Source organism: Lampetra fluviatilis, chromosome 49 (genome assembly GCF_964198595.1).
Source record: "Lampetra fluviatilis chromosome 49, kcLamFluv1.1, whole genome shotgun sequence".
Taxonomy (NCBI): domain Eukaryota; kingdom Metazoa; phylum Chordata; class Hyperoartia; order Petromyzontiformes; family Petromyzontidae; genus Lampetra; species Lampetra fluviatilis.
Genome location: NC_136323.1, coordinates 5179004 through 5205705, shown reverse-complemented (window position 1 = coordinate 5205705; position 26702 = coordinate 5179004). Strand labels below are relative to the sequence as shown.

The following is a 26702-nucleotide window of genomic DNA, read 5'->3' as shown; positions in this document are numbered from 1 at the left end:
TCCTGTAATCGGGTAATTTGTATGGGGTAAGGGTAAAAGGTAGGGTAAAGGTAGGCTCGTTGCTTTTACCTTTTAACTTACCTTGCCGAGGCCTAGTTCAAGTTCTTGCCTCCCGGTTTTATGCGTACGCTGTTAAACTGAAGCCACCGCCAATTGAAATGCAATCCTTGAATATTTACCAATTGCTCAACGGAGTTGAACAATGCCTTGCCCGCGTTATAAACGGAGGCGCAGTTACTGTCGGCATAAACGCAGAGAAGAAGGGGAGGAGGAGATTCCACAGTGAGTGGGAGAGTGAGTAGGTGAGTAGGTAGGTGAGTAGGTAGGCGAGTGAGTAGGTGAGTGAGTAGGTCAATTAGTGAGTTGGTTGTATGGTGCGACGAGCTGTGTCGGATGCAGAGAAGAAGGGGAGGAGGAGGGGATTCCTCTGAGTGAGTGAGTGAGTAGATGTGTAGGTGAGCGAGTGGGTAGGTGAGTGAGTAGGGGAATGAGTGAGTTGGTGGGTGGCAGGGTGCCACAAGGCACATAGAGTCATTGGCGTAGAGGCAGAAAGGAGGAGAGGGAGCTGGGGGAGCCCCCTTGTGACTTTGAACATTGGACGGAGATTCTCAGCTGTTGACTTTCACACCAAAAGTAGCGAATCGAGAGGAGAGATAGCACCTGACATTCCATGTCGACACTGAGTTGCACCAATATCATGAAGCTGGTCTCCGTGCCATTAACATCAGCCGTTCGCCAGCATTGAGTCAAACAAGCCTGACTCTGCTGATGAGACACTGCACGTTGAAACCAGTCCAGAGTTTGCTCGTTATTGAGTATTTTCTGCCGAGCTTACAGACATCCCGAGAAGGTTTGCCGTTGGGTGCCGATGCAATTTGACTTTGTAAATTCATTCCCACCGAGAAAGGTGGTTTATTTAATACTTTATATTTTAGAGAGAGAGAGAGGAAAACGAGCCGTTGCCGTGCGGCCGCTATTACCGGATGTTTGCTGGGAGTGGAAGCCCTTTTGTGATCTGCTCCCAGTGTAACAATGGTCGTGTCCGTGGACCTTAGATTGGGGGCAGAGACACGGAGGGTCCCTCGCTCGCCCGAGGGGTGGTGAGACGCACGATTGTCAGTGAGCGCTGTCGTCGTTGTGAGCGACAGCGGTGCTTACTGTTCATGTCAAGTGCTCGCAAAATTCAGCTGGGGTTAGTGGTGTATTTGTCCTCATTGAAATCATTGTCACCGTCATCGCCACCGTCATTATCGCCGTCTTCAACATGTTAATTATCGTTATCGTCACCTTCGTCAGCATCTGATTTATCATTGTCATTATCACTGTCATCGTAAATATCATCATTATAATCATAATTATTGGCGTCATCATCATCATTATTGTCAATGTCATGATCATTATACTTATCATGATCGTGATGGCAATCATCATGAGTGATGCATCGTGGCTGGCATAGGCCCACCAGGCATCATCATCCTAATCATCGTGATCATCATCACGGTCGTATCTACTGTAATCGTCGTCATCATTTGAAACATTCGCCATCGTCGCAACCGTGAGCAGTGGCGGCAGTAGCTGACACGCTGCGCTACGACCCCAGCGACCTCGGCGGAAGTGCGTTTATTAATAAGGGAGACCCAGGACAATGGGCCACAAATACTGCGCTTTGAGCCCCGTGACCTGAGTTCAATTCCCAGTCACGGCTAGCGATGTCCGAACTGGTCCTGGTGCATACAAAGCAGCCAAATAATCTCAATGATCTCAATAATCTCAATAATCTCAATAATCTAAATAATCTCAATGATCTCAATAATCTCAATGATCTCAATGATCTCAATAATCTCAATAATCTCAATAATCTAAATAATCTCAATGATCTCAATAATCTCAATGATCTCAATAATCTCAATAATCTCAATAATCTCAATGATCTCAATAATCTCAATGATCTCAATGATCTCAATGATCTCACTGATATCAATAATCTCAATAATCTCAATGATCGCAATAATCTCAATAATCTCAATGATCTCAATGATCTCAATAATCTCAATAATCTCAATAATCTCAATGATCTCACTGATTTCAATGATCTCAATGATCTCACTGATCTCACTGATCTCAATGATCTCAATGATCTCAATGATCTGAATGCATACCGAGCTGTTTGTGGAACTCTCTCCCTCCTGGAGCCCTCTAGAGCAGAGGCCCCTTCTCCACCAGCAGGGGCACGAGTGAGCAATTGCAGCGCTGCGCCTTTATCCGTTTTTAGTTTTTAAGGAATCGAGACCTCACAAAGTGCCCGCCTGTGAACGTGGGAGGAGGGTGGGGGGGGGGGGCTCATTTCACTGTGGCCCGTCACCGGGAAATAAAAAAGGAACTTTCGCCGAGTTGACCCCGGGGCGATAGCGCGGCTCGCCGTTTCATTAAAGCGAGGAATTGGGCTCCGAGACTCGATGGCGGTGAAGCGGGCGCGCGTCCGTGGGCACGCGCGCGCGGACCGGCGATTAACAGGAAGATTCCTCCACGATCCTGGCTGTCGAGCGATGAGGCCGGCCGTTGTAATTACCGGCGAAACGTCACCGTCCGTACTCGAAGTGTAAATGTCGCGGGTTTACCCTCCAACACGCCGAACTGGTAACTAATTGGCAGGGTTTTGTTCGCGTGACAAACTATTTTTCCGCATCGGGCGGCGTCGGGTTTAGCGACACGTTTACGGTGGCGCGATCTAACCCAAAAAAAAAAACTCTCGTGGGTAATGTTGGCCGCGAAAGCCTCCGTGGAATAACTGATTAAGCGTGTCCTATTCGTTTCTTCCCCCGCGCATCTGCGTGAGGGTGTGCGTGTTCCTTCGGCGCGTGGGGAGGGCGGCAGTTTAGCGCTTCGCGCGCTGCTCTACGAAGCCAGTGGACTCGAGTTCGATCCCTGATCGCGGTCAACACTGGAGACGATTGTCGGCCACTCCTAGGTCGACTTGGCCTCAAATGAGTACCTGGTGACGTGAGAGTGAAATGCGTGGGATCTGGGGAGAATTGGGAGAGTGTGTGTGTGTGTGTGGCTGGCCTGGGTGGTCGACTCGGCCTCAAACGAGTACCTGGTGCCGTGTGTTAACATCGCCACCAGGGAGACAAAGGAGGCCGGGCGTGGTGCTGACCGCCGACTCCGTCGTGTGCCGTGCCGACCATCATCGGTGCTCGCTAACAGCACGGAAGACACTTGCCCCAACAGTCTGTTAAGGCTATACCGGAGGGGGGGGGATCTTTGTCTTTTGTTCTATGGCCCCCTGAAGAGACGCGGAGGGTACGGGGGGGGACACGCGTGTGTTCCATCGGTCCATGTGCCCGGGGGGGGGGGGGGGTCCCTGTAAGGAGGCATGGGGGAGGGGGGGGGGACACATGGGGGACGCGGCAGGGGGAGCGGAGGCAACCAGCAACGGCCACCGACTGTACAATGCAGCAATGGGCACTCAGAAGTTGCTCAGCCGTTGGATGACCTCGTGCCATCGCACCGGAGGAGAGGGAACGGGCAGACCCGGGATTAGTTGGGGACGGCCACACTGGCCGCTGTGGGTGTTGTGGGTGCTGTGGGTGTTGTGGGTGTTGTGGGTGTTGTGGGTGCTGTGGGTGCTGTGGGTGCTGTGGGTGATGTGGGTGCTGTGGGTGCTGTGGGTGATGTGGGTGCTGTGGGTGTTGTGGGTGCTGTGGGTGTTGTGGGTGCTGTGGGTGTTGTGGGTGTTGTGGGTGCTGTGGGTGATGTGGGTGCTGTGGGTGTTGTGGGTGCTGTGGGTGTTGTGGGTGCTGTGGGTGTTGTGGGTGCTGTGGGTGTTGTGGGTGTTGTGGGTGCTGTGGGTGTTGTGGGTGCTGTGGGTGATGTGGGTGCTGTGGGTGTTGTGGGTGTTGTGGGTGTTGTGGGTGCTGTGGGTGTTGTGGGTGCTGTGGGTGCTGTGGGTGTTGTGGGTGCTGTGGATGTTGTGGGTGTTCGGATGCCCTCAACATATTGAAGGGTTTTTTTTCCTTACAACAAGGGTTAGGGGGTTACGGTTCTGATGGAAACCTTGAGACGCACAACAACAGCAGCGCGCAGACAGCAGCAGTTAGACTCTGCACTGGCTCGGCTGCCAGTGCAGTCGTTGCGTAGATTCGGTGCAGTTGTCCGATCGGCGATGCAACCGATGAACCAGCGCGAACCAGCGGTGGAAAACGTGCCGCTATACCACGGCATGTCATAAGCGGCACTTCTCAGAACACCAAACACGTGTGGCGGCACTTGTCCGAACGGTTTCCGTCCCTACGCCGTGCCTCGATGTCTCCGTAAGGAAAGAAGCGGCAGGCGCGCCTCTTGTTTGCGTTGCTTGTGTTGTCAATATTGTTCACTTTAGTTCCTGAAGCACCATCTGGGGCGCCGTGGTGGCTAGGAGATGTTAACTCCCTCGCCTGGTGTGCAGGAGGTCGTGGATTCGATCCCGACCCTGGCGCCTGCTGCTGTATATTTGGAGTTTGCGTGTCTCTCTCTCTCATCATCATCGCGGTGGCTAGAAAATGTTAACTCCCTCGCCTGGTATACAGGAGGTCGTGGTTTCGATCCCGACCCTGGCGCCTGCTTCTGTATATTTGGAGTTTGCGTGCCATGGTCACGTGGATTTTTCTCCAGGTCTTCTGGCTTTTCCCTCCAACATTTAGAAACGTGCGTTTCGAGCATTTAGCCGTTCTAAATTTCCGCGCGAAAAGCCACTCTGTTGAGCTATCATTAGTGGCAAGGTTGCTTCTGAAAAAGAGCTGCATAGCTCAATGGACCTTACCTGCTGAAATAGAAAATAATATATTTTCTTGGTTCTTTTTTTTTCAAATTTTCTTGCTGTGGATTTCACACCTGATGACGATTGCTTGTGTTGCAGTCGAAACGTCGTGATAATAGTTATTGTTTTATATGTATATTATTTTATTATTTCCCTTCTACGTGACTTTACCGAAAGAACCAAGAATATGAATCCCTGCAGTCACGAAAGCTTTAAATAAAAAAAAATAGAAAATAATAGTTTAGTTTAAGTTTATGTGTGCCTGCACCTCCGACACGTTCCATCCCGTTTGTTGCCCGTTCCCTTGTGCCCATCACTTTGATGTTGCTGTTCTCCGTCTGCGTGGATGCAAACAAGCTGGGCTAAATGGGACTGTCTGCATAACAAATACGCGTTGACTGATTAATTGAATAGGCATCATTATCGCCACTTCCACATTGACATTTCCACCCACGAGGTGGGAAACATTCACCAGTCGGATTCTACAATCGCCGCACCTCTGCAGCAGCAGCGGCGGCGGCGGTTGCGGTGGCGGTGGCAGCGTTGGCGGTGGTGGTCGCGGCGACGGTTGTGGTGGTGGGTGGCGGTGACGGTGGCTTGTCGAGGGCTTGGGAGCGGCGGTGTGGGGATGCGAGACATTTGGAGACCCCCCCCCCCCAAAAAAAAAAAAACCCGGAGTGGGCGAACATCCGATCAAAGATCACCGATGTTTATCGCCGTGATGAATGGCCAATTTCCCCGGCGAGAAAGCGAAGCGGGCCCGCGTGGGCCCTCGGGCCTGGGAACGGGTGGGGGACCGGGTGCGGGGGTGGGGGGGTGAAGGGGGGTGGAAGTACGTTCTGAAGCTTGACGGTGGGGGGGCCGAGTAAAGTGGCTTAACAAAGAGCCGGGGCTCTCTTGCTTGGGGCCATGCCGCCCCTGTCGCACAAACTCCTGTGTTCTTGAAAGACAGAAGTGTCCCATGTGAAGTGGCGGCCACAAAGATATCTTTTACCCCCCACCCACCCATCTCTAGCTCGCTCGCGCTTTCTCTCCCTCTCTCTCTCCCTCCGTCTCTTCGCCCTTGTTTTATCTGTAGTTTTTTTTTTGCTGTTTGCGGGGGAGGTGACTGCCAGGGTCTTTAGCGATCTCTGTTCTTTTAATTAACCCTCTCTGGGAGGTGCTGGGCCGCTGGCATGTGTGTGTGCGTGTGGAACAAAAAGATGTGTGTGCGTGTGTGTACTTATGTTGTGGGGGAGCGGTTGTGCAACGGTTTAGCGCTACGCTGCCCTACGAACCCGGCGACACGATTTCGATTGACGCTCGCGGCCAACATCCGTGACGATTATCTGAACCGATCCTGGGCCTCCCTTAGGGCGACTCGGCCTCAAATGATTACCTGGTGCCACGTATAAACATAGGCACTAGGGAGACAAAGGCGGCCGGGCGTGGTGTTGGCCACCCACCCCCTCGTGTGCCTTACCGGCATTCATAGGTGCTGCTCGCTAACAGCACTTGCCCCAATAGTCTGTTAAGGCTACACGGTGGGGGGGGGGGGACTTTGTCTTTGTACACCCAAGTGGGTGGTGGGCATGAGTGCGTGTTCCAGTTTGTGGTGGGTGGTTGGGTTGTGGGGGGGGGCATTGCGTGTGTGCCCATGTTGTTGGGAGGGGGCACGTGTGTAGATGACGGGTGGTAAGGACTCTCTTGAGAGGGAGTCTTGACATTCAGGAAGGCTTTTCCGAGGAAACTAGCAGAACAATAATGAATAATAATCTCTTCCCAATGCAGGTGGCTGCCCCTCCGGACATGTACCTGATGACTCAGGACCCTGCTAAGGCTCCTGACTCACCGGACGTGTTGGAGATTGAGTTTAAGAAAGGTGAGTGAATTGGTGTCATCGTCGATTTAAAGCTTTCGTGACTGCAGGGATTCATCTTCTTGGTTCTTTCGGTAAAGTCACGTAGAATAGAAATAATAAAATAATAAAAATAAAACATAATAAAATAATTCTCACGACGTTTCGGCCACAACGCAAGCAGCCATCCTCAGGAGAAGACAGAGTCTGAAGCAGACTTGTGTTGTGGCCGAAACGTCGTGAGAATTGTTTTATTATGTTTATTTTTATTATTTTATTATTTTCACTCTACGTGACTTTACCGAAAGAACCAAGAAGATGGTGTCATCGTCGTCATCGTCGTCGTCATCACGTGGGTGGGTGAGTCGGTGGACGAGGGAATAGATGAATGCGCGAGTGCGTGAACACGTGAGCGGTGCATTGAGCGAGCGTGGTGAGGTGGTCGGATGGAATCGTCGATTGGTTGAGCTCTGGTTTCAAGTTGATTTTGATTAACCAGGTGAGAACTCGAGATCAACCAGGATGTCTCATTTGCACGTGTGACCCGGTGTCACACGAAAAGGACAACAGGAAAAAACGAATGAGAAATGAACAAATACAGCAATGAAGCATTAATACAAATGTGTCCTCATGCGTGACAAATCCAACAAATATTACACAAACGTAAATCATAGGGAAGTAATACATTACAAGTCGGCTTGGACATATGCCATTTCGAGTGATCATAGTACAATTACAATAAAGTTAGACGTATTTAACAGATAATAACATGACTGAGTGTATTAATATGTAAACAGACAAGGACATGTCAATATAATTGTCATCGTCGTCGTTAAATTGATTTACAATAATAATTTACAGGTGTATCGATCCACTGCTGGATGAAGGCTTCCTTGTGTTGCGTCTGTCATGGGAGTTGTTTGGTTATACTTCACCATGCTAGTCAGTGTGTGGGTTAGTGAATTACCGTAATTGTCATCACCATCATCATTGTCGCAATCACCATCATCACTCAAGTAATTATTTGTTTCAACATATTCTCATCTGCATCATCACCACGACCATCGCAATCATCATATCAGTCTCATCATCATTATTATCACTGCCATCATTATCGTCATTGTTATTTTCATCACCATCACCACCATAATCATCCGTGGCATCCGTCAAAATCACGATAAACATCTCTCTATCGTCGTAACTCATCATCATCATCATCATCCATAACACCGTTATAATTGTCACGAACATCATCATCATCATAATAAGTGATGATCATCATCATCACTTATCTGCTCGCATCATTAGTCAAGCACACGAGTAACAATTGCATTCCCATCTGTGTCAGGAAAGGCCTTGAACCAGGCCGTTCTAAGTACTGGTGACATTTGAAACGGCGTGAAAGGAACCATTTAGCAGAATTCCAGATTCCTCCCACAGTCTGTCCCTCCCCTCCCCACCCCCCTCTTCTTCCCTCCTGCCCCGGTGCTCAGGGATTAAGTTTCGCTGGTGGGCTATAATTTGTTTGTCTGTCCACTCATTAACCCGTTCATTAAGAGGCTGTTCCACCAGCGTGCCAGGGTCCATCAATCGCGCGCCAGCTCGCTAGCGGCCCGTTAACCGCGGGGCTCATTCATGGTTTTAGTTTTCTTTTCTTTTAACGCGCGCGACAAAGCGAATGACCCGCTTTAAATTCATACGATGGGAAAAGTGAAATCCGTCTGCCGCCCCCCCCCCACCCAACTGCTCTCCTTGCTGCCCAGCCCACATTCCTGAAGCGCTTGCTCACTCGCTCACTCACTCACTCATTGACTTGCCCGTTAACTCACTCGCTCACTCACTCGTTCACTCACTCGCTCACTCACTCGTTCACTCACTCGCTCACTCGCACACTCACTCCTTCACTTGCTCGCTCACTCACTCGCACATTCACTCGTTGACTTGCCCTTTAACTCACTCGCTCACTCACTCGTTCACTCACTCGTTCACTCGTTCACTCACTCACTCACTCGTGGACTTGCCCGTTAACTCGCTCACTCACACGTTTACTCACTCACTCACTCGTTCACTCACTCACTCGCTCGTTCACTCACTCACTCGTTGACTTGCCCATTAACTCACTAGCTCACTCACTCGTTCACTCACTCGTTCACTCACTCACTCATTCACTCACTCACTCGTGGACTTGCCCGTTAACTCACTCACTCACTCGTCCACTCACTCGTTCACTCACTCGCTCACTCACTCACTCGTTGACTTGCCCATTAACTCACTTGCTCACTCACTCGTTCACTCACTCGTTCACTCACTCACTCGTTCACTCACTCACTCGTTGACTTGCCCGTTTACTCACTCGCTGGCGGGCGCATCGATTTGCTCTTCGACTCACTAACTCGCCTGCTCGCTCTGTCAACCCACTCACTCGCTCATTCACACAATCACGTATTCATTAATTTGTACAGAACATTTCACTTATTTTTGTCATTCGCTCACTCACCGTATCCACTTCACCCTAGCTCGACGAATTGGCCACACTCTCACCATCCTCCCAAGCACCGCCACAACTACCACCACCACTCATCCCATCCCGGTCACCGCTCCATCTTCACCACAACCACCACCAGCACCATCAGCACGCGTTCCAACCAAGTCGCCCTCATCCACCACCGCCGCCACCGCCTTCACCAAAAGGCAAAGTTCCCCCTTGTAGCCTTCAAGAGACTGTTGGGCAAAGTGCCGTTCGCGAGTAGCACCCACGAAGCGAAAGCCAAGACTGCACAAGAGGGGATCGTGTAGCCAGCACAACACACCCGACCGCCTTTGTCTCCCCAGGTGTTGATGTTTACACACCACGCCATGTCCACATTTTAAGACTGCGTCAACCTCGGTGAGGCCTCAGTTTTGGGTCAAATATTCGCCACCGGTGTAGGCCATGAGCAGGAATCGAACTCGGGCGAGCAGGTTCGCAGCAAAGTGTGGTGCTAACCCGTTGCGCCACCGCCTCTCCCCCACCACCATCATCGACAACAACTACCACCACCACCAACCACAACTACCACCAACAACAACCACCACCGACCACAACTACCGCCACCAATCACCACGGCCACCAACCACCAATCAAAACCACCACCACCAACCACCACCCAACACCCACCACCACCACTCAACACCCACCACCACCACCCAACACCCACCACCACCACCACTCAACACCCACCACCTCACCGTGAATAGAGCGAGCGAGCGAGCGTGCCCCTCCAACCACAACCGCCACCCGCCGGCCCACCAGCCCATCCTCTGCCCAGCGCCGCACGCCCACAGCGGCGACACAAAGCGCCAAATGATGCAAGCATGCGTTTTTAGTGAGGCCAAATGGCCGGTCTATTGAGTGGTGAGGGACATAATATCGTCCGCTCGGCGAGCAGATTAGTGGGCCTCGCTGAAAAGGAGTAAAGTGTTTCACGGCTAAATTGATGAGTGCGTTTCTCCTCCTCGGCGTTGCCGCCTTCCCGGTTTCCCCAGCTCTTTAAGTCGCTCCCCCCCCCCTTTTTTTTGTTACTATTATCGGTTTTTTTTCTTCTCTATTCTCTTCTCTCTTTCTTTCTTTCATTCATCTTTTTTAAAAGGCGGCCGGGCAGTCGGGGCGGGCGTGCTAGGCTGTGCTGGGTGGGCGGGGAGAGCCTTAGCAGTGGCGTGAGCCCAACAGATGGCTGGGGATTTTGGCCGATGCTCATTTTAACACGGACAACCAAAGGTGGAGGCAAAGTATGCGCGTGTGTGTATGTGTGTGTATGTGTGTGTATGTGTGTGTATGTGTGTGTATGTGTGTGTATGTGTGTGTATGTGTGTGTATGTGTGTGTATGTGTGTGTATGTGTGTGTATGTGTGCGTGAGAGAGGAGCGGTAGTCTAGCGGTTAGCGCGCCGCGCTACGAACCCGGCGACCCGAGTTCGATTCCCGCTCACGGCCAACGCCAGTGACTATTATCTGAACAGGTCTTCGGCCTCCCCTAGGTTGACTCAGCCTCAAATAAGTACCCGGTGCGGTGTGTAAACATCGCCACTGGGGAGACAAAGGCGGTCGGGCGTGGTGCTGGCCACCCACCCCCCTCGTGTGCGGTGCCGGTCTTCATAGGTGCTCGCTAACAGCACTTGCCCCAACAGTCTGTGAAGGCTACACGGGAGATCTTTGTCTTGTGTGTGAGAGAGCCGTGGGGAAGGAGGTCTTGATGATTAGGACTATGGTTTATTCATGACCAGATACGACAGCTGAACTCGAAAAAGTTGGGGACGGAAAAAATGCCGTCGCTGGTCATGGGGGTGGGATTAAGAGGGTGGCCGTGGTGATGGCAGTGACGGTGGCGGTGGGCTGTCGTGGCGGTTGATTTGATGTTGTGATGGTGGTGATGTGGTTGATCACCACAAATGAGCGATGATGATAAATTACTGAGTTATGGTTGATTTGATTGTGTGGTGGTGGTGATGTGGTTGATCACCAAAAATGAGCGATGATGATACATTACTGAGTTATGGTTGATTTGATGGTGTGATGGTGGTGATGTGGTTGATCACCACAAATGAGCGATAATGATGATAAATTACTGAGTTGTGGTTGATTTGATTGTGTGGTGGTGGTGATGTGGTTGATCACCAAAAATGAGCGATGATAATAAATTACTGAGTTATGGTTGACTTCATCATGATGATGATGGTGCTGAACACTACAACGAAGATAAGCAATCATGTGTGTTGGTTAGTTTGGTGATGATGGTGATGATGAACAATCGATAGTTAACTTTAGGAAAATGCGCGTGTGATATTTAATTTAATGATGACAGTGACGGCCATAATCGCAACTAGAGTTTCACTCCTGGTGGTGGTTGATGATGACCGCAATGAATGAACAAATGAATAATAAAGTTTTTGGGTTAGATCGCGTTATTTATAAATGTGTCGTAACCCTCCACCACCCAACATGGCCAATCAGTAAAAAAGTGTTGCGTAAAAAAGTGTTAACGTGACACTTTTTTACTGATTGGCCGTGTCGGGTGGTGGAGGGTTACGACACATTTATAAATAACGCGATCTAACCGAAAAACCTTTATTATGAATAATATTGGTCGCGCAAGCCTACGTGTTAAACTGAATGAACAAACGAATAAGTTCCACTTGATTTGACAATCATCACCATTATCGTCAATGTCAATGCACTGCAAAATCCCGTGGCACCACCAGGGACCAGGCCAGTCACAATCTCGGCATCTCAGTCCGTCTTTACCCTGGGGGTGGTTCAGAACGATTGTCTCACGGTAAGGGCAGCACAGAGCAGAGCGGCACATGACAGGGTCGGCATTCGGCAAGCATGCGCAGTCAGTTGGAAGGATGACAGGGTCGAACTTGCAAAGGGTGTGATGTGCTCGCGTGGCCCACTCAGTGCTCCACATCTCGACGGGTAGATGCTTGGCAAGAGGTCCCTGGTCCAAGCGCCTCGAGGAGGTTTGAGCCCAAGGCCTCTCTTGTATCCTCGGCAATGATAGCCGAAGAAGGAGGAACATCCAGGAGACGTAAGGCTTTGGGCCTGAATGTCAACTCTTGGTTTTGGCACGAAAACTTCGAAGCTAGAATTAATACCCACTCACTCACCCGACCACTCAGCAACCAGCTCACCAACCAACTCACTCACTCACCCACCCACCCACCGACTCATTCACTCAACCACTCACTCACCCACCCACTCACCCACCCACCGACTCATTCACTCAACCACTCACTCACACCCTCCAGGTTCCACCGAGCTGGTGGAGCTCACAAGAGGGTTGAAATCGAGTGGACGACACTGGCGCGTGACACGAAGCCGCACAAGGGCCCTTCTTTATTTTTTCGTCTGCGTTTGTGACCGTGGCCAAGATGGTCAGGCGTGGCAGGGGGACGAGACCCGATTTTGCCGTGACGGCGCGGGGGAGGATGGGGCCCAGCCGGGGGGGAGAAAGACCGCAGATTGGCCGGGAGGGGCCGTGAAATCCGGCAGGCTGCTCGGGAACGGGGGGGGGGGGGGCACGATTGTGATGCCGTGAGTTAGCGGCCGAGCGAAAGAATGAATGAATGAGGGAGTGAACGTGCGACGGAGGGAGAGAAAGGGGTAATAAAGGGTTGCTATGCGTGCTGTTGTGGGTGAGTGACTGAGTGAATGAGTGAGTGAGTGGATGGCTGGGTGAGTCTATGAGTGAGAGTGAGGAGAGAGGAAGGGAGATGTGGAGAGAAAAAGTTCGCGAGTGGGTGAGTGAGTGAACGTGTAAGTGGATGAATAAGTGAGAGGATGAATGGGTGAGCGGGTGGGTGAGTGACTGAGAGAATGAGTGAGTGAGTGGATGGCTGGGTGAGTCTATGAGTGAGAAAGGAAGGGAGATGTGGAGAGAAAAAGTTCGCGAGTGGGTGAGTGCGTTCGCGAGCAAGTGAGTGAGTGAACGTGTAAGTGGATGAATAAGTGAGAGGATGAATGGGTGAGCGGGTGGGTGAGTGACTGAGAGAATGAATGAGTGAGTGGATGAGTAATTTACCATGAGAGACGGCAAGGGTTGGATTTATCCAGCAGTGGATAGGGCATGGCTCGCATGATGATGACGACAACGGGGCAAAAGTGAGACGTGAAGTCTGGTTCGGATCCTGATGAATTTTACCGACTCACTGCCCTGGCTCTTTGCCCCATTTTCGGTGATGGAGACATTCACACGTTTTTTTTTTTTGCCAACAAAAAGAGCTTTCTCCAAACACACGAATTAGACCCATGCTGTTTGGTGCTCCCTTCACACTGAAGCTGCCCTCTCTTATCTCGTCCATCGCGACTGCCACACAGTTGTCGTTGTATAGGGATACCGAGTGAGTTATCGAGCAGTTGGGTGCATGAATGAGTGAGTGGGTAAGTGGACGATTGAGTCTGTGGTTAGTTGAGTGATTGGTTGGGTAAGTGGTTGTTGGCTGGATGGAGGAGTGGGTGTATGAGTGAGCGGTTGGGTGAGTGGATGATTTACTCAGTGGGTGAATGAATGGCCGAGTGGACGAGTGGTTGGGTGGGTGTGTGAGTGAGTGAGTGAGCAAGTGAGCGAGCAAATGAGTGGGTGAGAGAACGAGTGAACACTGGGTGGGTATGTGAATTGGCGAGTAAATCTAACGAGTGAGCGGTTGGGTGAGTGGATGACTTATTCAGTTGATGAATGAATGGCCGAGTGGACGAGCGGTTGGGTGGGCGTGTGAGTGAGCAAGTGAGCGAGCAAACGAGTGAATTGGCGAGTAAACTAACGAGTGAGCGGTTGGGTGAGTGGATGACTTACTCAGTGGGTGAATGAATGACTGAGTGGACGAGTGGTTCGGCGGGTGTGTGAGTGAGCGAGCGAGAGAACGAGTGAATATTTGGGTGTGTGGGTATGCGAATTGGCGAGTAAACTAACGAGTGAGCGGCTGGGTGGTTGCACGAGTGAGTCAATGAGCGACCGAGAAAGCGAGTGAATGAGCGAGTAGTTTGTTGCGAGCGAGAGAACGAGCGAGCGGAGCTGGTAGTCGTCTGCAAGCCGGAGCAAGGCGGTGAACGAGCGACTTAGAGGGCTCGGATCAGTGTGGCGGGCCGGTGACAACAAAGAGAGAGCCGTGGCCAGTCGAGCCAAGCACGCGGCTCAAAGAGAAACGCTGCCCTGGCCAATAAAACCCGAGCGTTAAAGTCGCTTTATGTGGATTTAAAGTCATTATACATTCACCGCCCGCTGCGCGTTGCGTGCGTCGTGTGTGTGCATCCCGCGCGCCTTTTGTCTTTGTTGTCAAATCCAATTACGCGAGATTACTCGCGACGCGCCTGCGGGGGGCCGGAGTGCCCCCCCGCCCTGCCCCCCGCACGCGAATGTCCGTCCAATCCCCGTTTCATTCGTCGGCCTGGCTCTGTCAAAATGTATACGATTGTATTTATACGTAGGCTGATCCGTTTATAGATGCGGGGGGAGGGGGGGGTGGTGGCGGCCACGGTCGCTGCCGCTGCCACAGCGGTGGCACGGTTGGCAGCCCGCTGGACGCTGCGATCCAGAGGTCGCCGGTCCGATCCGATTCCAGCTCCCGGTGCGGAAGGGCGAAACGGCGGCGCAAGTTTCTTAGTCGACGATCGGCAGGGTCACGCGCCCAACTCTTCCGACGCCATCTGGCTATGTGTGTAAAAGTAGGTGCCACGGTGGCGAGGAGATGTTAACTACCTCGCCTGGTATACAGGAGGTCGTGGGTTCGATCCCCACCCAAATGCCTGCTGCTGTATATTTGGAGTTTGCGTGTCTCTCACTCTCATCATCACAGTGGCTAGGAGATGTTAACTACCTCGCCTGGTATACAGGAGGTCGTGGGTTCGATCCCCACCCAAACGCCTGCTGCTGTATATTTGGAGTTTGCGTGTCTATCTCTCTCATCATTATCGCGGTGGCTAGGAGATGTTAACTACCTCGCCTGGTATACAGGAGGTCGTGGGTTCGATCCTCACCCAAACGCCTGCTGCTGTATATTTGGAGTTTGCGTGTCTCTCTCTCTCATCATTATCGCAGTGGCTAGGATATGTTAACTACCTCGTCTGGTATACAGGAGGTCGTGGGTTCGATCCTCACCCAAACGCCTGCTGCTGTATATTTGGAGTTTGCGTGTCTCTCTCTCTCATCATCATCACGGTGGCTAGGAGATGTTAACTACCTCGCCTGGTATACAGGAGGTCGTGGGTACGATCACGACCCTGACGCCTGCTGCTGTATATTTTGAGTTTTCGGTGTCTCTCTCCCCGTGGTCGCGTGGACTTTTCCTCCGGGTCCACCGGTTTTTCCCTCCACATTTAGAAACGCACGTTCAGATTATTATTTGGCTGCTGCTATGAATTCCCACGCGATAAGCCACTTCCGTTGAGCGGCCAGGTCGCTTCTGAAAGAGAGCTACGTAGCTCAGTGGGCCTTACACCTTTTGGTTAAATAAAAAGAGTTGAGTTTAGTCGGCCAGCATTCCCTCTCGGGGTGGTTGGGGGGGGGGGGGTTCCTCAAGAGATTCCTCGAGCGGGGAGGGCCTTCTGTCAGCAGTTGTCCAGAGGGATGAACCACCTCGACCGAGATGAGCGGAAAAGAGAACGGAGGAGGAGCACTGGTCAGGAAGGTGAGGAGGAGGAGGCAGAGAAGAAACGACCAGGCCAAGGTGTAGGAGATGATGAGAGGGTGATGATGACGATGGCTCGCGCGAGCGTGCGTTGCTGCCCGCGTTTGCCGTTGTTTTCCCGCGACCGTGGGGGCTTCTGAGTGAGAGGTTCAATTGGGGGACCCCCCCCTGCCGATAGGTGCCCATCCGCCTGTCTGCCCCGCTCGCCCATCCGACGCGTCTCTCGCGCGGAGGCTCCCTCCGTGTCTTGTCGGTCACGCTTTCATTCTGTCCGCTCTCCGCCTTTGTGTGCGCGAGTCGTGTAACGGTGCGGGGAGCGGCGGCGCAACGGTTGGCGTCGCGCTGCGCCGCACGAAACCGGCGGCCCGAGTTCGGTTCCCGCTCACGGACACCAACGCCGGTGACGATTGTCTGAGCCGGTCCTGAACCTCCCCTAGGTCGACTCGGCCCCAAATGAGTACCTGGCGCGGTGTGTAAACATCGCCACTAAGGGAGACAAAGGCGGCCGGGCACGGTGCTGGCCACCTTCACCCCCTCGTGTGCCACAGTGCCGGCCTTCATCTGTGCTGCTCGCTGACAGCACTTGCCCCTGCAGTCTGTTAAGGCTACACGGGTGATCTTTGTCTCTCCGCAGGGGTCCCGGTCCGTGTGTGTAACGAGACAGACGGGGTGGCTCACGACTCCGCTCTTGACATCTTCACTTATCTCAACGAGATCGGGTGAGATTTCACACAAACACACACACAGACACACAAAAACACAAACACAAACATGGATAGACATACGCTACGATAAACATGCGCAGAGCCAGGAGATGTGGGTTTTTAGACACCGATTGTCCGTCTGACTGCCCCTACATCTATCGGTCTATCCATCATTTCTGTCTGTCTTCCTGTTCATACGTCCATTCGTCTGTCTCTCTATTGCGTTGTTTAACTTAATGACTGTCCTGTCCATCCATCGATCTGTGTGTCGTATCTATCTGTCTCTCTGACCACGTGTCTCTTCTGTCAGTCTCTCCAGCTCTGTGATTGTCGATCAGTTCATGGTATCCATCTACCCACCTCTCTATCTCATCTGTCTGTCTCTGCGTGTATCTTTATTTGTCTGTCCGGTCATTCTGTCCTTCTGTCTGTGCCTGTCTCTCTGTTCCTCTGCGTCCCTCTGTCTCTCTGCCTGCCTCTCCCTTCTCTCCCACCCCAGCCTCTCCCTCCCTCGCTCCACCTTTGTCTTTCTCCGTCGCGTTTCTTTTTTTAAATTGACGACGTCCTCCCCGTCTCGGTTCCGAGCGCACAGACACACACAAAGACACAGACAGACACACACACGCGCCCGCACACACACACACGTGCGCCCACACACACACACGCGCCCACACACACACACGTGCACACACGTGCGCACGCATATGCGCGCACGCACACACGCACGCGCGTGCTGGTTAATGCCCTTTGTGCGTGCGCGTCCCGCATCGGCCCATCGGCCCCTCTCTGTCTCTCCCGCTTCTTTTGGTTCCTTCCATTGTCCATCCGCGATTAATGGACGAGCTGGGGGGGGGGGGTAGGGGGTGGAGGCACAGAGCCATCTGAGACGAGACGAGACGGAGGAGGAGGACGCGAGAGAAGTCGGGAAAGCAAAAGCAGCGATTGAGAATGTGTGGAGTGGAACAAAGCGGTCAAAGTTTACCCCCAAGACGACCGTCTTGGGAGTCGATGCGGCGACGAATGCATCTCCGCTTTGCAGCGCCGAGCCAGTGGTGGGAATTCCGTATTCCTATGGCGGGGGCAAGTCCGTCCACACGACAATCACTGTTGACCTCGCTACGAACACTGCCCCGTGCGTCTATAAACAATTTATTTTATGTTACCAGGTAATGCCACACTGAGCTATAGAGCAACTTTTCAGAAGCGACCTGGCTACCACAAATGATAGCTCAACGAAGCGGCTTATCACGTGTAAATTTAAAGCAGCCAAATACTCTTAAACGCGTGACGTTGATTCTAAATGTGGAGGGGAAAACCCGGAGGACCCGGAGAAAAATCCACGTGGCTACGGGGAGAGAGACATGCAAACTCCAAATATACAGCAGACGTAAGGGTTGGGATCGAACCCACGACCTCCTGTATACCAGGCGAGGTAGTCAACATCTCCTAGCCACCGTGATGATGAGAGAGAGACACCACAAACTCCAAATATACAGCAGGCGTCAGGGTCGGGATAGAACCCACGACCTCCTGTATACCAGGCGAGGTAGTTAACATCTCCTAGCCACCGTGATGATGATGAGCGGCGGTGGGTGCTGGCGGGGGTAGGGGGGGGGAGTGGGACTGACGGGGGGGACGGGGGGGGGGCTGGGGGGGGGGGCGGCTTTTCAGAATGAGAATCTTTATCTCGACTCGAGGAATCCGGTGAGCTGTGAGGCTCTTTCTTTTCACGGACGTCCCAGCAGGACAGCAGCTGCATCGGCTAGCAATCGGCGAGCTGTGTAGACCATCGCAGGCCGATCGGTTTGACGGGGCTTGAGCGGAGAGGGGGGGGGGCGGGGGGTGCCATGGGGAGGGGGACATGGAGACATGGGGGGTGGAAGACGTAGAGGGGCGGGCCACATTTCCTCCACCTCATTAGCCACGAGGACCCGTGAGTTAATATCATTAATTAGCGCTCTCTCCAAGGGTCATTGTGTGGCTTTTGTTTCGGGAGGGAGGGTGGGAGGGAGTGGAGGGAGGAGGGGAGGGAGGGAGGTGTGGAATGGGAATGCAATCTGGACGCACTCTCCCCACCCGCCTCTCTGCATCTCAATTCAAATGTTCCTCTCTACATCATCATCATCTTCTTCTTCTAAGCCACAAGTCCATTATTCGCCAGTGGGGTTGGTCAGTTGTTTCCGATTTTCTTTCCGTTTGTGCTGCTATTCTTGAGTAGCGTCCGCTATCCATATATGGAGATCGGTTGACTCACATAGAGGCCCATAGACTCACATAGACCAATGTGATGCATAGGCTCGCATAGAGGCCCATAGACTCACATAGACCAATGTGATGCATAGGCTCGCATAGAGACCCACAGACTTGCATCCACACCATGTGATGCATAGGCTCGCATAGAGACCCATAGACTCCCATAGACCAATGTGATCCATAGGCTCGCATAGAGGCCCACAGACTCGCATCCACACCATGTGATGCATAGGCTCGCATAGAGGGCCATAGACTCGCATAGACCAATGTGATGCATAGGCTCGCATAGAGACCCACAGACTCACATAGACCAATGTGATGCATAGGCTCGCATAGAGGCCCATAGACTCGCATCCACACCATGTGATGCATAGGCTCGCATAGAGACCCACAGACTCACATAGACCAATGTGATCCATAGGCTCGCATAGAGGCCCACAGACTCGCATCCACACCATGTGATGCATAGGCTCGCATAGAGACCCACAGACTCACATAGACCAATGTGATCCATAGGCTCGCATAGAGGCCCACAGACTTGCATCCACACCATGTGATGCATAAGCTCGCATAGAGGCCCATAGACTCACATAGACAAATGTGATCCATAGGCTCGCATAGAGACCCACAGACTCGCATCCACACCACGTGATGCATCGACTTGCATAGAGGCCTAAACAAATAGCCAAAATTCCTCGCGTCACGTTTCGCCACATCATTCCACCCCATACTTCACCAAGCTGGTCAGTGTGTGGCGGTGGAGGCTGGGAACGTAGGCGTGTGACCATAGAGGTATAGTACAACAATGGATGCTGCCGCACTGCCCCCACAGCCTGTAACACCTGTTACGCGTGGCGGTCACCCATCCCGGCACTCAATCGGGCTAGGCGCCTGCGTGACTGCTGCGTTCGTGCCTCGAGAGCGAGCGTGCAGGCGGGCAGGCGGGCGAGCGAGCGGTGTGGGTCGGCACGTGTGGAATCTGTCGTCCGACAAGAGAGCGGGCGCGTCCGTGGGAGATCTGGCCAAAGCCTTGGCGACCTGCGCGTGCGCTGGTGGATGTGGGGGAGCGGTGTACGGGCGACGTGGCAGGGCACCAACACGCGTACACACGGGCGCTCGCACGGAGCATCTGTATCCGACAACCAAGCACGGGATTTTGAAGGGGAAAACTCTAAATGAACCTGGCCTGCAGGACAAGCAGGTTTCATAAGTGGGGGGGGGGGGTACTCGTGCGTTTAGAGCGAGCGTGGAAACGTTGGTCGATGTCGCGTCGATGTCGTGCCAACGCCGGTTCAACGACGGGTCCGAAGGCCCAACGTTGGCGCAACGTCGGATCAGTCGGACCAATTTGTTCGTTTCCTGAGTTTTCCATTGTTTCTCTGTCGTCGCGACTACTGTGGTGGTGACGGGGTCGTGGTGGCGGGCTCGTGGTGGCGGGGTCGTGGTGGCGGGGTCGTGGTGGCGGGGTCGTGGTGGCGGGGTCGTGGTGACGGGGTCGTGGTGGCGGGGTCGTGGTGACGGGCTCGTGGTGGCGGGGTCGTGGTGGCGGGGTCGTGGTGGCGGGGTCGTGGTGGCGGGCTCGTGGTGGCGGGGTCGTGGTGACGGGGTCGTGGTGGCGGGGTCGTGGTGGCGGGGTCGTGGTGACGGGGTCGTGATGCCCGCTGGCCCCTGAGCACTGTCGCCGTGTTCCCTCTGCAGGGGGAAGCACGGAGTGGGGCGCATCGACATCGTGGAAAACCGATTCATCGGCATGAAATCCCGAGGTGAGGACTTTCTTCGATCACGTGTTTATCAGCATTCTCGTCGTCGTCGTGGTGGTGGCTACGCTGCTGCATGTAACCCAGCATCGTGGAGGCAGCAGCAGCAGCAGCGAGGGTTGGTGGATCACCGCATGCACGGATGTTGTTGCGAAACTCCCTCTCTTCGTGGGCGTCGAAGAGGAGCCGTACTCTGGCGAGCCAGTAGAATCTTCTTGGTTCTTTCGGTAAAGTCACGTATTATGTTTTATTTTTATTATTTTATTATTTCCCTTCTACGTGACTTTACCGAAAGAACCAAGAAGATGAATCCCTGCAGTCACGAAAGCTTTAAAGAGCGAGTGGAAGTTGGGACTCTTCGCTATTTGCTTCCATCTGTTTGGGGATAGAGCGTTACCCCCTCGCACGTGTGCGTTTTCTCCAGGTGCTCCGGTTTCCTCCCCGATTATATAATAAGCACTCATTAATTGGCTAAAAACATCTTAAAATAATAAAAAAAACCTGCTGAAAGAGAATGCTACAACTCTGTGTGGCTCTCCTGGATACAAAATTAATTATATAATTTTTAGGGTTAAGGGGCCGTCCATAAATGACGCCACGCGATTTTGGACGATTTTTGACCCCCCCCCCCCTTCGTCACACGGCGTCACAAATAGTCAGACCCCCCCTCAAATATGACGTCACAAAGCTCTGCCTCCCCCCCCCCCCAAAAAAACATAAAACATGCTTCAAATCCCTTTAAACTATTGTCAGTGTAGTGGCGCTGCACTCTGATATTGTAGGAGAAAACATTTATTACAAAGTTTATTTAATTAAGTAGAATGTATTCTTGGTTCTTTTGGTAAAGTCACGTAGAAGGGAAATAATAAAATAATGAAAATAAAACAATAAAATTCTCACGACGTTTCGATTGCAACACAAGCAATCATCATCAGGTGTGAAAACCACAGCAAGAATTGTATTGTTTTATTTGTATTATTTCCCTTCTACGTGACTTTACCGAAAGAACCATGCATATGAATCCCTGCAGTCACGAAAGCTTTAAATCGAAATTTAAGTATAATGTGTTCTTTATATTTATTTAAAGTTGCACATTTTGATGTGACGTCACATTTCTCAAACCCCCTCCCCTTGTCACACATCGTCACAAATGTCTGACCCCCCCCCCCACCCCCAGGTGCGTGACGTCATTTATGCACTGCCCCTTAGCCGCGTAGTGATGTGGCCAAATTTGTGTCGTAAGACTATCCACCACCCGACGTAGCAACCGCCGTCACCTCTCCCTGTAATAACCCACGCGGAACTGACCTCACCGTCGCTCCATCTCCCAGGTGGACGTCCTTTCAACACGCGTTCCATCCCCTTGGCTGCCACTCCGACATTTTTCTCCATCTGCCCATCGTCCCTTCGAGTGACATTGTCCTGCCCAAGCCTCTTGCCTTCCGTTCACAGTTTGAATAATGCCCCTCCACCCGTCGATGCTCTCTAATCTAGAAACACCTTGATATGTAGAGGAACCCAGAGCTCGTGCGATTGTTGGCAGCTGTGTTTTCCACTCGTCTGTGGTTCTCTGCGCCTCTGATTCGTCCCGTCTCTTCAAGGGCAAGCGAATACCGTGTTGCAGCTGAGAATTACGAGTTTAAATTATAATTACACGTGCGTCTTTGTGCACTTATCAGTTTTCCGTTTTTTTTGTATTCGTTTACAACTTTAAAAGACGGAGGGCAAAAAAAAAAACTTCAAATATCCCAGCAAACTCTTGCGGCCGCAATTTTTTGTACGAAAGCGACGAAAAAAAATGCAAGAAAGAATTAAGCTGTCTTAAATCCTACAAAGCACTTAATTTAAAAATACGAGTTGGCACCGGTAAAATATATATATACGCACAGGAATATATTAAAATTAAAAAAAAGCAACGAGAAAAGACTGACGTGGTTTTGGGGAGTTTGGCGTAACGACAGGACAGCCACCTATTAGCAAAGGAGTGGCGGTTCCCATGCAGAGAGACGTCCATCTCTCCCTCTCGCTCCCTCTCGCTCCCTCTCTCTCTCCGTCGCGTTCCCTCTCCCCGCTCCGGCGAAGGTCGCACGACTGTCCTTCAAGCCCGCCGAGCCGCCCTGATCACTGTTATTTCACCGCGCTAACGGAAGGAAATCGTAATAAATGGGCCCGCGTCTCGCGTGACGCGCGTCCCCGCGCCCGCGTACCACCGCGTACCACCACGTACCACCGTGTACCGTCGCGTACCACCACGTACCATTGTGTACCACCACGTACCATCGCGTACCATCGTGTACCATCGCGTACCACCGCATACCGCGTTTGCGCCACGTTCGAATTTGGCCAAGCCACGGTGGCTAGGAGATGTTGACTACCTCGCCTGGTATACAGGAGGTCGTGGGTACCATCACGACCCTGACGCCTGCTGTATATTTGGAGTTTGCGTATCTCTTTCTCTCATCATCATCACGGTGGCTAGGAGATGTTGACTCCCTCGCCTGGTATACAGGAGGTCCTGGGTACCATCACGACCCTGACGCCTGCTGTATATTTGGAGTTTGCGTGTCTCTCTCTCTCATCATCATCACGGTGGCTAGGAGATGTTGACTCCCTCGCCTGGTGTACAGGAGGTCGTGGGTACGATCTCGACCCTGACGCCTGCTGCTGTATATTTGGAGTTTGTGTGTCTCTCTCTCTGTGGTCGCGTGGACTTTTTCTCCGGGTTCTCCATTTATTCTATATTTAGAATCACGTGGTTAGAGTATTTGGCTGCTATGAATGTCCACGCTATAAGCCACTTTCGTTGAGCTATCATTTGTGGCCAGGTCGCATCTGAAAAAAAGAGCTACGTAGCTCAGTGGGCCTTACATAGTAAATTACGAATTGTTTAAATAGTAATATTTAGCCACCCTTGATTAAAACCAGACCCTGAAGTGCAGCGTGTTGGCGGTCTCGGCCCCGCTCACCGATGAACGACCGCGGCGTGCACATAGCGTCGAAACTCAATTCTGGTTCCGCGCCTGATTTAACCAAATTCCCCACGCCTCCGATTGGCACGATCGGCTACGTGTCGCGTGAAAGAAGTTCAACGCACGCACGTGCAAATTCCAGCTCCTTTGAGATCTTTCAAACAACATCGCTTCCAGTGCCGTGCGATGGGCGTCAGCTCTCGTATGCAGAAGCGGTGGGCAAGTGCTGCCCCGCTTCTTGCGTGTGGTCCAGGGTGTCGCCTGGAGGTGCTTCGTGACACCCACGTGACGAGGCGCTTGCTGCACGAAGATTCTGTTGTCACGCTTGGACACCCCTGGGAGCGCGTGACGTTGCGCCCGAAATGTATTTCATTGCCGTAAATATCCGCTTCCGCTGGGCCGTCCTCATATCCGCGGCATGCCCTGCACTGACCTGCGACGGTTCCGGATAGATTCTTCGTCTCGCGCCGAGGGGAGTGCAAAGGTCAAGATCCCCCCCAGTGTAGCCTTAACCAGCTGTTGGGGCAAGTGCTGTTAGCGAGTAGGTCACCTATGAAGGCCGGCACGGCGCGCCGAGGGGGTGGGGTGGCCAGCACACACCAGATGAGGTACTCATTTGAGGCTGATTTGACCTAGGGGAGGCCCAGGACTGGTTCAGATAATCATCACTTGTGTTGGCATTGAGTGGGAATCGAACTCAGGTCGCCAGGTTCACAGTGCAGTGCGCTAACCACTGCACTACCGCTCCCCAGCCACACACACACACACCACACACACACCAAAAACACACACAACACACACACACCACACACACACAGGCACACGCCACACATACCACACACACACACACCACACACACACCAAAAACACACACAACACACACACACCACACACACACAGGCACACGCCACACACACAGGCACACGCCACACACACCACACACACACACACCGCACACAGGCACACGCCACACACACCACACACACACAGCACACAAACCACACGCAACACACTGAGCCGCGCGAGTCTCGCTGCGTTAGGAGCGGAGAGTAATTGGAACCTTCCTTGCAGCATCCCTCCACTGCCCCCCTCCCGCCCCACCCCTACCACCCCCCCCCTACTCCACCACCACCACCATCTCCCCATCTCCCCCACCTGCCAAAAACCACCTGCTGCGATGTGCATTTCAGCCGCGGGTTTTCACGAACGTCACTTGTGGAAATGCCATTTCTCTTTCAAGCCGGCTGTCAGATCAGCGATTTTTTTTTTGTGTTACCCCCCCCCCACCACCACCATCCGCCCCGACCCCCCCTCGTCCCTCCCCCCCCATTTCGTTCCCCATTGTCAGTGGATCGCCACCGTGCCCCGTGTCGCAAGGGGCACGCAGAGCGGCGCTCGCGGTGCGACCCGCGCGTTTGCTGATGATTCTCAGAGGGGTCGAAACTGGTGCGTGGATATCAAGTGGCGTGAGCGGACAGCATCCAGATCCGACTGCGTACACACGCGTGCACACGTACACACGTGCACACGTGCACACACGCACACGTACACACGTGCACACGCGCACACAATGTTCTGCATGCCCAGTTGGATCTGGAGAGCCAATAGGTGCAATGGACTCAATAATGTAGGGTGGCGCAAGAGGTCACGGCACACAGGGTTATTGTATTGATTTTAACAAAGCACAGAGGGTTATTTTTAAGTTTAACAAATGTTCAAACCGACTCCCATTTAACATGCATGCATGATGAGTGAATGCTCCTTTTAAATAAATGCAGGTCTTTTTATTTTTTAAGATTACAGGTGCGATCTTTGAACATTAATCAACGATGTTTTGTCTCAATTAAGTAAATTTACTTTCCCATTTTTTAAATGCCAGCCCCGACAAAGGGAGAAGAGAAAAAAAATAGATGTTAAGAATGATCACAGATAAAATATTGACTCGAACAATAAACAATTAAAACAAGTTTAATGCCAGTGTTAAAATTAATATAATAACCCTTTGTGTTTTGATTGGAAGCTTTCGTGACTGCAGGGATTCATATTCTTGGTTCTTTCGGTAAAGTCACGTAGAAGGGAAACAATAAAATAACAACAAAAAAACAATAAAATTCTCACGACGTTTCGATTGCAACACAAGCAATCATCATCAGGTGTGAAAACCACAGCAAGAAAATTTGAAGAAAGATTAATTCAAATTTTCTTGCTGTGGTTTTCAACCTGATGATTGCTTGTGTTGCAATCGAAACGTCGTGAGAATTTTATTGTTTTATATATTTTTTATTTTATTGTTTCCCTGCTACATGACTTTACCGAAAACCCCCTATGTGTCTCCTGGCTTTTGGGCCACCGTATTAATCACATAGCTCCTCGGGTCTAAAACACTCTAAAGCTACTCCGTGAATACAGGGAGCACAAACGTGGGGGGACTTATACGTATCGTACGATACAATGGATCTTGATCCCCACGACGTACTCTCGTAGCAGCCTATAGCACCTGTTTATGCATGGCAGTTCAGTCACCCTTTCAAGCGACATCCAGGCTCGAGCCTGCTTGGCTTACAAAAGCTGGCGCGAGATGGGGCGCGTTCTGGGCTGCTTGGTCATCGACAAACGCTCGCCCCGTACCTGCACCTGATTTCATTGTTGATGATGTGGGTTAGGCCCACTACGTCACGGCGTGTGGCCAAATCCGTGTCATCAGGACCCTCCACCACACGCGGCAAATGTCACCGCTCCCGATCACTCGCTGGGAATGTGAAGGATTATTCTCTTGACCAAATGTAGCAAATGGGGGTGCTTGTGAGAATATGTTCTCCAAAACTCGCCAGCGATAATTTGCGTGCCACTGTGAAATGGTAATACACGTGGAAATATAATTTATATGGCTGTGTCGTCGGGGGGATGCGGGCTCTTGACGACACAAACTCGACCAGATCGTTACCGAGTGGCCTAACCCCTCTTCCACCCCCCCCCCCCCCCCCCCCCCCCCCCACAAAGCAAAGCAAAAAACATAAACGAATCGTGACATTGGCTGCGGAAACCTACGCGTCAAGCACCTGTTTGCGGTTCAACTGAAGATGACATTGACAACGACGACGATGCTCAGGCGGAGGGAGCCGACGCGAGCGATTGATGATGTCAGCGCCGTCGAAGCGGAGAATCGTGGCGGCAGCGACTGCTTGAGGTGCGCATGCTGACCCAAGCAGCCGCTCGCTTGAAAAAT

General features: G+C 52.1%; 1 protein-coding gene across 1 annotated transcript in view; it reads left to right on the top strand.

Moving 5' to 3' along the window:
• Window positions 1–26702, top strand: part of ASS1 (argininosuccinate synthase 1) — a 76035-nt gene that overhangs the window by 28265 nt on the left and 21068 nt on the right. Inside the window, exons 9-11 of the mRNA XM_078877806.1 lie at window positions 6566–6656; window positions 16428–16512; window positions 20449–20513. Of these exons, the coding sequence (XP_078733932.1) occupies window positions 6566–6656; window positions 16428–16512; window positions 20449–20513 (241 nt within the window). The remainder of the gene's footprint in view (window positions 1–6565; window positions 6657–16427; window positions 16513–20448; window positions 20514–26702) is intronic.